Source organism: Manacus vitellinus, unplaced genomic scaffold (assembly GCF_001715985.3).
Source record: "Manacus vitellinus isolate BGI_N305 unplaced genomic scaffold, ASM171598v3 scaffold_14_pilon, whole genome shotgun sequence".
In the NCBI taxonomy this organism is placed as follows: Eukaryota; Metazoa; Chordata; class Aves; order Passeriformes; family Pipridae; genus Manacus; species Manacus vitellinus.
Window position 1 is genome coordinate 4,384,258 of NW_021939063.1, and position 10,619 is coordinate 4,394,876.

At 41.7% G+C, this 10,619-nt stretch overlaps 1 protein-coding gene across 21 annotated transcripts in view; it reads left to right on the plus strand.

Annotated features, from left to right (window-relative positions):
• The window catches only part of FOXP1 (forkhead box P1), a 335,164-nt gene that overhangs the window by 283,203 nt on the left and 41,342 nt on the right, over positions 1-10,619 (plus strand). For all 21 annotated transcript variants that reach the window (XM_018068353.2, XM_018068351.3, XM_018068356.3 and 18 more), the window contains one exon: positions 4,970-5,074. In XM_018068353.2, coding sequence (XP_017923842.1) covers positions 4,970-5,074 — 105 coding nt within the window. The remainder of the gene's footprint in view (positions 1-4,969; positions 5,075-10,619) is intronic.

The following is a 10,619-nucleotide window of genomic DNA, read 5'->3' on the forward strand; positions in this document are numbered from 1 at the left end:
GTTGGGGTTTTAATTTTTTTTTTTAATTATTAGGTATGTTTTAAATTCACAATTTAGAGAAGAAAGAGGCGCTAAGCCACTGTAGTAAGAGTTCGGAGGGATTTGTACCAGTGCAGCTTCTCTGCAAAACACATCTTTATTCAATTGATTTTGTCATGAAGGCAGGAACTTGCATTCGAGTACAGTTGGTACAAGAATTTAATCATTACTGCTTCTGTTTCGATTTTAAATCAAATATAGCAAGTGTTTCTGACTCAGAAAATCATGATTTTTTTTTAGCAACTTAATTCTATCAGTGCTTTAGAGCTCACTGGGCAATCACAAATATGGGAGAGCCATGGTGGTTTCCAGTCATGTGTCTCCTTCTGTACAGGACCAAAATTGTGGCATTTTGCCTTAATGGGTGTGCCATCCACATCAGAGTGAGGGGGAATGTGGTGTGAGACAGAGCCCCAGGCTCTTGCCTGGACTGTACATGGACATCGGTTTCATGGCAGCTGGCAAAGATGAGGTCACTTCCCATTGCCCCTGAGAAATAAAATAAAAGAGCAGTTCTGCACTTTCTTAGGGTGCTGTGCTCAAACTCCTTCCAGGAGGAAAGCAGGAGACATGGTATTGATTTGTCAGCATGCAGGTGGCTCAGGCATGTTCTCTGCACCATTAGAACATGAGCAGATGCTTCATAACTGTAACAGAAAATCAAGAATGCTTCTCTGCATCACTGACTTCCCCCAGTGTTTTGGCAAAGATCATTGGCCCAAGCAGATGTGAAAGAGGGAGAGTGCAGTATGAAGTATGTCAGCATCATGAATATTTAAAATATGGTTCACTGTGTGGCAGAAGTACCAATACTGAAGCCTCTGCTTAGCTTGATTTTATGTCCACCCATGACTTTTTAGCCAGCATGTACAAGTGTGGTACCCAGTTCCACGTGGTTAGTAAGTGTAAGTTGAATTAAACCCTACAGCACAGGGGGCTTTCATGCTGGGGCTTTGGTCACTGCTTTCCCCAATACCCACCGTGTTCCTGTCTCTCTTTGGGGTGTACTGTCATTTTTACTCTCCGTCAGGTCTTTGCTGTCTGTGGCTTCTTTGTCCCCTTGCTTTTGTGTCTCAGAGTGTGGGTCTTCAAGGATGCTGTAGCACAGCAGGTGTATTCCAAAAGATGAATGGCTGGTGTGTGCAAGTACCAGCTTCAACGGCCATCCCAGTAGGATTAGGTGGTGAAATTGCTTCCAGACCCTCTGGAGATCCTTGGGGTTATGAAGCAACATAGGGTGAAGGAGGAGGAGGTAAAATTTCCTCTCCTTTATCCAGCAAGCCCAGAGGAGCTGTGGAAGTGCCTGCCCCTTCTCCCCTCCCATCCGTACTGGAAACAGGGCTGGAGGCAGCAGAAAATGAGTGGACATTTATGCAGTTTTTAGCTTCCCACATGGGTTTTGTTACTCTGTCATATGTCACGAGTAAGATGACTTATGCAAGACATTTTACTTGCCAGGGTGTTCTTTGCTGTATTTTGATGTAATAATGCTGCACTATTGCATTATTTGGAAGTATTTTTTATGCAAATACCTTACGAAGAGGAGAAAACCCCACGTAGTCTTGATTTTTACATCATTTATTCCTTCACTACTTTGAAAATCATGTCTCGTTATAAAATCATTTCCACTAACTAGTGTTGCATCACCAGTACCCAACCATGAATATGCGTTCCTAGGAAGGAGAGGGTGACAGAAACAAACACCTACTCTAATGTGTCATTAGAAATCAAACAGACCTAAAACTTGCTTCTGCTTGCCAATGCTCAGATCTTCTAAAAGTCTGTCTCCGGCAGCGAGACCAGGGATGGATCCAGATTACAGAAGCTGTGCTTGCATGCGGGCAAAATATCAGTGAACAATTTCAGATCATAGGTTTGCATTGTGCCCACAAAGCTGTTTGTTTATGTACTGGATTAAAATCTTCTTTTTCCACCTCTATTTGCTCAAACAAAGTGAGTACTTAGATCAGTTAAACAGAGTTCTCCATTCATTCCCACTGGCTGTATCCTTTGTGCGTTACATCCGCTTCTGTATAAACTCGCTCTTTGTTTTGTTTTGAGGTGCTTCTTCAGGCTCTATCAGGGAACAAGTGGCAATCTATAATATCTTCAAAAGTGGGATGGATAAAATAGCAGTAATCTGATACTGACACATAAAGGTCACCGAAAGGCACCGCTGAAACCCCCCCCCCCCCGAGCAGGATGGGAGTCGCTGCCTGCGGAGGGGGCCGACGTTTGCCTTTCAGTACTGAAGGGTTTTTTTTCTTTGAAATGTCTTATTTTTGTAAGTTGAAGTAGTTCCTCTGCTTGGTTGAATGGCAGTGGAAGCTCTATGTAGGTGTTAAGCGTGTTACGCGTAGCGTCGTGTTAGCAAAGTGACCTTTTAAGTTCCCGTTTACAGTCAGCACCAGTCTTTATGGTTATTGACAGCATGAGGCTTTGACATCCTGAGCATCATTTATGGTTTGATATTGTCTTGGTCATTCCGTCATTTTGTTTGGACACAATACCAGGGTATCATGTCCTACATGGTTTGTCTTGTCTTGTGCAAGTTCCCTGGAAAGAAAAGAGATTTGCACTTGGATTTAAAAAATAAATACAAATCTCGGTAGGGCTCTTTCCGTTGACTTGGCCATGGCCTTTAGGCTCTCACAGAGAAACTTTAAAAAAACCCTGCTGGGGGTTTAAGCCATGTGACTCCTGTTGATATTATAATGAGATTTACAGTGCTTAAACCCCACGGGGGACTGACTCCTTACTTGGGACTGACTCCTTACTTGGGACTGACTCCTTGCTTGGTGTCACACTGCGTTCCTGCAGCTGTCCTGGGGTGGGTAACGTGTGGGGGAAATTCAAACGCTGCCTTTTTTTTTTTTTTCCTGGATTCTGCCAAACACACTGAAATCGTAAGTCTCACATGTAGTCTTCATGGAATTTAATGGAGTGTTAACATGAAAGCCTGCTTTCTCACCCTTTGCCGTATCCAGGTATGGAAACAGATGATAAAACCCATTATCTTCTGATTTTTTCTGGTGTGTACTGAGGATGTTTGACCAGATGCCTGTCTGGCTTGGGTGGATGGTGTTCCTTCAACCATCTTCCCTCTTTCTCAGCTGAGGAAAAGTGTGGTGTAGCATTTTTCTAATTTCCTTGCAAGGAATGCATCGGTCCCTTTGTTCTTTTAAAAACTTTACAGAGGTTCTCCACATTTGAATGTTGTTTAAAAGACTGGTAAGTTAAACCAGTGTAATGTTCCTGTATAGAACAAGGCTTTTGTAAGGCTCTTCACCTGCAGTTGTTTTTTTTAGGAAATTAACTTGCACATACATATATTTATGCTTGAAGAACTATTTGTAAACAGCAAAAAATAAGATATTAATGAAATAATTAATTAGATTCATGTAAAACTCTTAATACCTTTTCCAGTCAGTAAAGTTGGGTTTTTTTTTTTTTAATTAAAATACTTTTTAAAACCATCTTCAGTAATGTTCAGATTCTCATTGGGCCTAAAGTGAAAAGTGGCAGAATCTGGGAAAGAATTTCTCTTTTGACTTCTGTGCACTTGGGATGACATCTCAGGAGGGTTCATAGTTCTTGCTACCCAGTGCATCAGAAATAATGTAGGAACACAATTTTTGGTAGAGTGCACAGGCAGATAAAATTACAAAAGAAGAATAAACAGCATTTCCACGTGTGTAAAGGTAAAATGGCAAAAAGTAGGCTTTTATCCACAACGTTACCTGTGATCCAGGATAAAATAAGTCATAAAAGCCACACCTAGATGCTGGTATGTGTTCATATCCTTTGTGTATGTTTGAAGTTCATAATACAGCACAGACATACTGTAGCAGAAAGATTTGATATGAAAAATAGATACGTGTGTGAGCATAAAATAGAGACTTCAATATTATTTTGACATTTTAGTTTTAAAGTCATCTAAGGTTATGGAAATCGTTGCAGAAAATAATTCCTTTCCTTAAGAAGTTTCCATGCAGAAGTTGAATAAAGAAGATATTTTAGAATATGGTTCATCAGTTAGTGCAACAGATACATTTCCCTGAGCACCACATGGCCCGGATCAAAGCGTCTCATGACTTGGATCAGTGCAGCCAAATCATTACGTATTGATTGGAATCCCGCTGAAGGATTAACCCCTTAGTGCTCATAGGAATTTTTTTCTTTAACCCTGGGTTCAGTAGTTGGGAGGCTCTGTGACGTTCCTGCCAAATCTCAGCAAGGTTAATAGCCCCCACTAACCACTCGGTACTGAGGAACCCTTTGACTGCATGGTTCCTGTTTTTTATGGCGAATTTTGCATTTGAAAATACGTCTTGTGTCTTTCTTGGGATATAGGGGGGCTGTACTTGTGCAATGAAACAGCCTGTAAGAGAGGGGAAAAAAAAACCAAACCAAAAAAAAACGCCAATCCAGTAAATAAATAACGTGGTGGGAAAGCTAAGGCTGAAAACTTGATGCTTTTCCTCTTTCTTTAATGATGAGGAAAGCCTCAGGTCCAGCTGTATTGTGCTGTAAGGATACAGTGCTGTATGGAGATGACTTCTCTTCCTGATGAAGTTGAATTGTAAAAATGCGATGTTCATAAATTTCTTAGCAAAATACGAAGTACGATATTAAGCAGGTTTGTCAAATGATTTCTCCCGTCCATGTTAATTTAAATTCTTTACAAAGCTTTTAATTAATGAATGAAATGTAGGAGGGATAGCTAAGTAAGAATGACACGTTTCACACTGCAAATGGTGTTTGATTCTGTTTGGAAAAACCATGGGCAGAGTCAGGCGGGTACCGTGTAGATGTTAGGGATGTTTCAGGATCTGTCGTTTGCTGCTCTTTGAGAGTCTTTGTGAAGACGAATTGTGACGGTACCTCCAGTTATACACCACTTTTTCTCTTTTCTCTTTCTCTCCCCCAGTTTATCCCACGAGGAGCACTCACACAGCCATCCGCTCTACGGACACGGCGTATGCAAGTGGCCGGGCTGTGAAGCAGTATGTGAAGACTTCCAGTCGTTTCTAAAGTAAGGATGGTTTTATTGGCTCTTGCATTGTACAGGAAGCATGCCCTGAAATTTTGTGTGCTGTCACTCACCCTGGGCCTGATGCAAAGCCCATTGAAGTCAACAGAGAGCTCCTTTTCACTTCAGTGGCTTTTGGATCAGGCTCAAGAACGTTTTAACAGGGGATAGTAAATTAGCCCCATGGGGAAGTTATGGTCTTGCTCAGTGTGTTACTATAAAATAGTGTTTGCAGTTCCGCAGCTTTTCTTTTTATTTTATTTAAATAACTTTTAAGTTGCAGTATCGATCATGTAAACAATACAACCTTGATTTAACCTTGATTTCACTTTAATTTAGAAGTCTAGTCTTAAATTAACTCCATAATTGAACAGAGGATTGCAGAACATCACGTGAAATTTAATTTATGTCAAATAAGTAACTAATGAACAAAGTCTACACTACTAAAAATAAACTATAATTATATTAATTGGGCCCCTGCAGTTTGCTGCAGACCTTTTCCTTGCTGCCAAAGAACACAGTTTTACACGTTGCATAAACAGTGCATTATGGACTAGGCCATGGCAGTGCATGCATCCCAATGTGGGGAAGGACCCCAGAGCTCTAATAGCTTACACATGGCTGCTCCACAGCTAAACCATCAGCCTCACCCCTCCAAGCTGGAGCAGAGACTGTTCCCATCACAAAAGAGTTCTCTGTCTGGGTAAGACACCAGGTAAACACACGTTTTGGGTGCAACCAGGTTCTCGAAGGTTCGGTCACTGATCTTTTCTCAAGTACTATGGCTGGTCAGTTGTAAGATGACCAAAGACCAACCACCAGACAATGTTTATGATTTAAATTGACAAAGGGACAAATCCTACTCCCATTTAGAGTAGTCATTTCATGGAATCAGTCCACGTAAACATATGGGGTTCTTCAGATTGAATAAGTAGATTTAGTCCCAAAAGGTTCAGCTATACCTGTCCTTTCTGGGGTGGTTTCCTGGATTTTTATGTGATGGAGGGAAGGGTGACAGCAAGCAGAGGATGTTTCTTGGGTGATGTTATATGATCCAGATAGGGCTTTGCTCTCAGAACAGAATGAACCAGTTCTGATTCCACTGGCAAAACCCTCCTTAGTTGGAGCAGCACTGGTCCTGCTATAGACATATGGTACAACTAAGGAATGGTACAGTGATGAGAAGGTTCTTGCTACAAGAGGGTTACGAAATAAGAAGGTGGTAGTCATAGATTTCCATGAAGGGTGGCCTCTTTCCTTGTAATTCATCCTGTTGCTCACTTAAGGGAAATAAACACTAATCTTGCCATACTTGCCAGCTCATTCATGTTCATATGCCATACTATAGCATTTAGACCTTTAAAACAATTCTCATTTTTATTGCTGTTAGTGCAAGGGAAAGGTGCTGTGGTAGCCTGAGATACCAGAATAACGTGTGGTCACATCTGGTCAGACTAGGCCTCCTTTGCTGCCTGTGCTAGTCCTGTGTTCCAGATGAGAGCTGTTGTTTCAGCAAGATTACAGAGCAATGGGCTGATTGACATGGCCATGCACAGAGAACACAGCCCTTAAGTCACAGAGCATGGGGTTGAAGCAAGGCTGGTTCTTATATGGTGTTTTGGAGATGTTTCAGTAAGTAGGCCCAGTCCACCAGTTCACCTGGAGGAGATACTTGGAGCAGTCAATACTTAGGAATAACCTGGAAACTGTTGCTGGCCCAGGCTGGACTTTGGCTCTGTCAGTTCTAGTTCTTCAGTCACTCACTTATCATCAGTCTTTTCTTCCCCATCAAAACCATACAACAGAAGTATTCTGTGTGAGTTTCTTGAACCCGTTGGCTCGTGTTAATTTTCTCATTATCCAGATTCTGGAGTGTCCAGACAAAGTCTTATTGTTCCAAGAGATATTTAATCCAGAACAAATGCAGAAATGAATGTCCACGAGCAGTGTATTGACACTGTTAGGAAGTGAGTGTTGCTTCATAAAATGATAGCGTAGCCTTCCATGTCTCCCGTGGAGTGGCCTTAAAGTTATGTTGCCATTTACCAGAATTTATTACTCAGTGAAAAGATAAGAGGTAGATGCTTGAAGTTTCTTTCTGATACTTGAATAATCCGTGAAGCTCTTTTGACGGTCCCCTCAAGAGAAAAGCTCTTGTTTACCAAGTGAAATACAGCCTGTGTATCAATTGAGCATTGCTTAATTTCACTTACCTTGGTGAAAAGGCAGAGAGAAGTTGTATGTGGAATGAAAACCCTGTATGCCAATAAAGTGATTCTTCAGTTAAAGGAGAAAAAAGGACTCGCAGGTCTAAAACATGGTTCATTTCTTTTCCTCCTGAGGAAGAAATATCATAACTGTTGGTAAATCAAAACCAGAGATTTGACACTCTTCTGTGATCGTTCTGTAGTGTTTGTTCCCAAGGTGAGGTACACCACAGGGCCCTTGATTTCAAAGATAAATACTGTACAAATAACGATCCTAGTTGTCTTTCACTCACAGCCAACAGGAGGATGCTTATCAGAACCAGCAGATACACGGGCTATTGTGTGCATTTATTTCCCTATTTCTTTTTGAAATAAGTTGCAGTTTTAGCATCGTCGTGTTGTGGGTTTTCTTTTTTTTTTAATCCATCAGCCATTGGTTATCATGTGATGTGGTATCAGTTAGAGCTAACTGATAGCAGCAGGGGCTGCTGCTCTGCCTAATGAAACAGCAGCACCCTGCATGCTCCAGAATACTCCCTGAGCCTAAAAACAAAAACAAGTCCAGTCTCACGGCAGTGACCCCGTGGCCTCTGCCAAGCTGCAGGGAGCAAGGTGAGAGCTGGAGGGTGCACACGTGTCTGGCGTGTTAACCAGGGCCTGTCTCGCAGGCAGCAGCGAAAGGAGCAATTAGTAGCACAGAGCGACTTTCCTTCAAAATTGACTATATCCTTGATTTCATTTGCATGTGTTTAAAGACCGTTGCAGATAGAAATAGATACCCCTTATACAGCAAGTTGTTCAGGAAATCCCTGCTGGAGGGAGGGTGGTTTATTCAGCAGAGTATCCAGGGCAAAAAATGAAGGAGAAGGCTGATTAGGATTTTATCCCTCCACACTTCTAATTTTTATTTTTTAATTTGATTGTGCGTTAGATGTGCTTAATACTGACTGTACCACTTTTAAATCAAATATATTCTTTAAAAGAAGGACACAGACCTTTGGAGAGATCTGGCAGTCCTGTGTTGCAGTGATGCTGGTAATCTGCTTCATGTGCATTTAACTTTGATGAAACGAAGGGGAGTTTATGTGAAAGAAACTACTAAGTGCACTCTGTAATGTTTTCACAAGTGTTTTTATCATGGTAACATCTTGTTTACTTTAGTTGCCTGCCTAAAACTACTTGGAACATGTTAAGAAAACATTTCGAGAAAGCTTCTACAAAGAGGCTTTTGTTTAGCAGCAACTGTGAGACTGCTCAGCTCACAAAGGTGTTAACTTTCAACCCCTTAAGCACTTCCACATGAAATTCCAGCAACTATGTTTGTGGTTTTGGAAAAACAAAGTGTATATTAAAGAAACCAGGTATATGCTAATACATGTTGAAGTAGGCCGGAAATCGTAAATTGTTTCAAAGGCATTAATTGCGCTCGTTTGCATGGCAGAGCGTTCTGCAGTGAAATCATCCGCACGGCGCAGACCTTTTAATCAAACGGGTAGTGAGGGCAGGGGAAAGGCTGGGCTGGAGGTGGGTTTTTTTAGATTTTTTTAACTCATGGCAGGGCCGGCTGGGCTCTCCCCGGCTGTGGAGCGGCGATGGGGAGGTGATGGGGAGGGGGACGATGCTGAGGATGCTGCGCGGGGATGCGGCGCCGGTCCTGTCCCGCGCGGGGGGACCCGCTCGCCCCCCGGGGATGCTCCTCACAACCAGCTGATTCTCCGAGCCCGCCACGTATTGGGAAGTTGCCGTTCAAATGTCGGCGTTCCCGTTTCTTTTACAGCCTCCCGATTAACCCCCGTGACAGGGCAGGGGGTTCGGGACCCCCGCGGCGGCGGCGGAGGCCGGGGTGGCCCAAATCCCACAGTGCCCTCTAGTGCTCCCGGGAATGCTGCTGGCGGGAGAGGCACCGGAGAGCATTCCCGGGAGCAGCATCCCCGGGAGAGCCCCGGTCCCTCCCCTCTAGAGCTGGGGAAGCAGCAGGCCAGCTCAAACTAACCCCTTAATTTTTTTATTTCATTATTTTTAAATTATTTATTTCATTATTTTAATTTTAATTTTTATTTTTTATTATTTTAATTTTTATCCTATTATTTTAATTCTGTTACGTTTTGTTATGGGGTTTTTTGTGTATTTACTCTTTAATTGTCATTATTTTTATTTACTTTCTTACTTTAACTTATTTCTATTTGATTTTCATACACACTTGCACACACACACACACAGAGATATATATGAAATACTTCTTCTCATGGCTTATACGTAGTGAGGCACATTGCCTTGCATTATCCCCTTTTTTCTCTCTTAAAGGTGCACTTAGTTTATGTTTCCCATTATAATTTCCGGTGTGTAATCAGAAAGCGTTCCTTAAGAGACAAGGATCATCTTTGTTTCATACTTTTATTGACACTGTCTACTGTATTACTGCGATGTCTAAATGGTAAAATTTATTATTAGCAATAGTGTCACAAAAGTCTGAGACAGCGATTTTCCTTTCAATAAAAGTAGTTAAAAACCTTTTAGAAAATCCATAATTTTGATTGCTGGTACTTCATAAATGTATAACTGGTACTTTTTAGCTGTCTCTTTAGGGAAAAATGAGTTTTATCACCTGCAGTACCTGGGTTAATGAAATTGTGTGTTGGAATTTAGCCAGAATGAAAGATGAGATCATTCGGTGGCACTAATATTGGCAACAGGTCTCATAAAAGGGTTTGACTCTTTTTAGAGAATTATCATTAGGGCTTTTTCTTTTTTTGAGGATGGGGGAGAGATTCAAGTTATTTGTCATTTTTGAAGTTTCTGTAGTCCGAAGATTTTCATCTGCTGTAATATCCCAAACACAGTGACCTAAAAACCTCCACCAAGGCCAAGAGAAACACAACAGTGTCCATCAGTGCCTAGTAAAGGAATTTACTTGCTTCAGATTTCAGCTCCAGTTCCTGTTTCAGCCCTTTAAAAATCACGACTCTCAGCTCAAATCTGAAATAACGCTGCTCCTTTCTCATGGTCCTCCGTGTTTGATTGTTTGTGGATATTAGCTGTCCAGGAAATCCCATACTTAGAGATATAAATCCAAAATGATCTTGTTTTTCCGCAGCCAGCCCAGGATGTATTAGACAGTTATGATGATTTGTTAATTTTTGTGACCTGTATTTATTTTATGTGTGCCGTGTGCTTTTTTAAAGGAGGGAATCAGCTGTCGAAATAGGCTACTTTTGTCAAAAGGGAGGCTCTTGACTCCTGCCTTTTAAGCCTTTGCTTTCTTTACTTTTGGAGGATTCTGTGTGTGCACCTCCATATGGTGGTAAACAAGGGCTGCATTGTGCCCTGACATATAAGCTTAA